This window comes from Nannospalax galili, unplaced genomic scaffold (assembly GCF_000622305.1).
Source record: "Nannospalax galili isolate Female #2095 unplaced genomic scaffold, S.galili_v1.0 scaffold31277, whole genome shotgun sequence".
NCBI classification, from domain to species: Eukaryota; Metazoa; Chordata; class Mammalia; order Rodentia; family Spalacidae; genus Nannospalax; species Nannospalax galili.
Window position 1 is genome coordinate 3,808 of NW_008339616.1, and position 1,038 is coordinate 4,845.

Below are 1,038 nucleotides of genomic sequence, written 5' to 3' on the forward strand. Positions count from 1 at the left end.
AATGTAATCCTGCTCAAGTTCTTAGTTTACACTCCTCCAGGCTTTTCTAAGGAGCAGAATCTAAAAAGCTACATGAATCATAACTTTATTCGTTAGACTAAATTAAAAATCTAACCATATATAAAAGTAAACTCATGCCTGAATTGTTTCTATTCCCTCAATGAAATAACCACTCACTTCAAAAAAGTCAAAGATTAGTTCCAGGTTATCAGGCTCCATTGTCTGTATGCTGTGCTCTGTCCACCGATCAGGCTGTAAGCCATACCCACACTCTGGCTGTGAGTGCCTGCACTTGAACTCATGGTCACTTATCAAGGATATCTCCAGGCTATTAGACATTTTGTGAAGAACAGTGGGAGATAGCCTATCATCGTCATCTTCCTCCGGCCCCTCTAGTGTAAGCTTTACCCTATATGGATGAAAGAAAACAATGAAATACATTAAGACAGATTCATAGAAATGCACTTAAATGAAAATTTAAGATGTTCTTCAAATATGCTCAAGTAACAATAGCATAGCATACAAAGAATAGCCACACTGTAGGGTAAAGTCTTTGGAGTCTTTTACCTACATATAGAAATTTCTGCCAGGTACTAAAATGGGGTAAATGTTCATCACAAGTTGTTTTAGTTCATGTGTTCTTAGTTTTTTAAATGACTCCAAAGAGGTATTCATTGTTATTCCGATTACAGCTAAATATCTCAATTTCTTAGCATTCAAATAATAACAAAAACTCCTTTTGGGAGGTCTCATGTTTTAGATAGATCTCACAAACACTAAGTTAAACCATATTCTATTAATGAACTTTAAAATGTACACTAGAATTAGAGGTTTAACATAGTGTGATGGTGTACGACTTTAATCTCACCACCCCGGAGGGATATCTCTGTGAGATCAAGACCGGCTGGGGCTACAGAGAGACCCTGCCCCCAAAAGACCAAAAAAATGGAATTAGAGGTTCAAACTGGTCATGGTCATTGCCATTTCCCTCTTTCCTCCTCTACCACAGTAAAAGTCCATAAAAAAATACACTGCTAA

At 37.0% G+C, this 1,038-nt stretch overlaps 1 protein-coding gene across 1 annotated transcript in view; it reads right to left on the bottom strand.

Moving 5' to 3' along the window:
- Positions 1-473, bottom strand: part of Gpcpd1 (glycerophosphocholine phosphodiesterase 1) — a 3,797-nt gene extending 3,324 nt beyond the window's left edge. The window contains exon 1 of the mRNA XM_008834351.3: positions 178-473. Coding sequence (XP_008832573.1) covers positions 178-441 — 264 coding nt within the window. The 5' untranslated portion in view covers positions 442-473. The remainder of the gene's footprint in view (positions 1-177) is intronic.
- Positions 474-1,038: the final 565 nt, after the last annotated feature.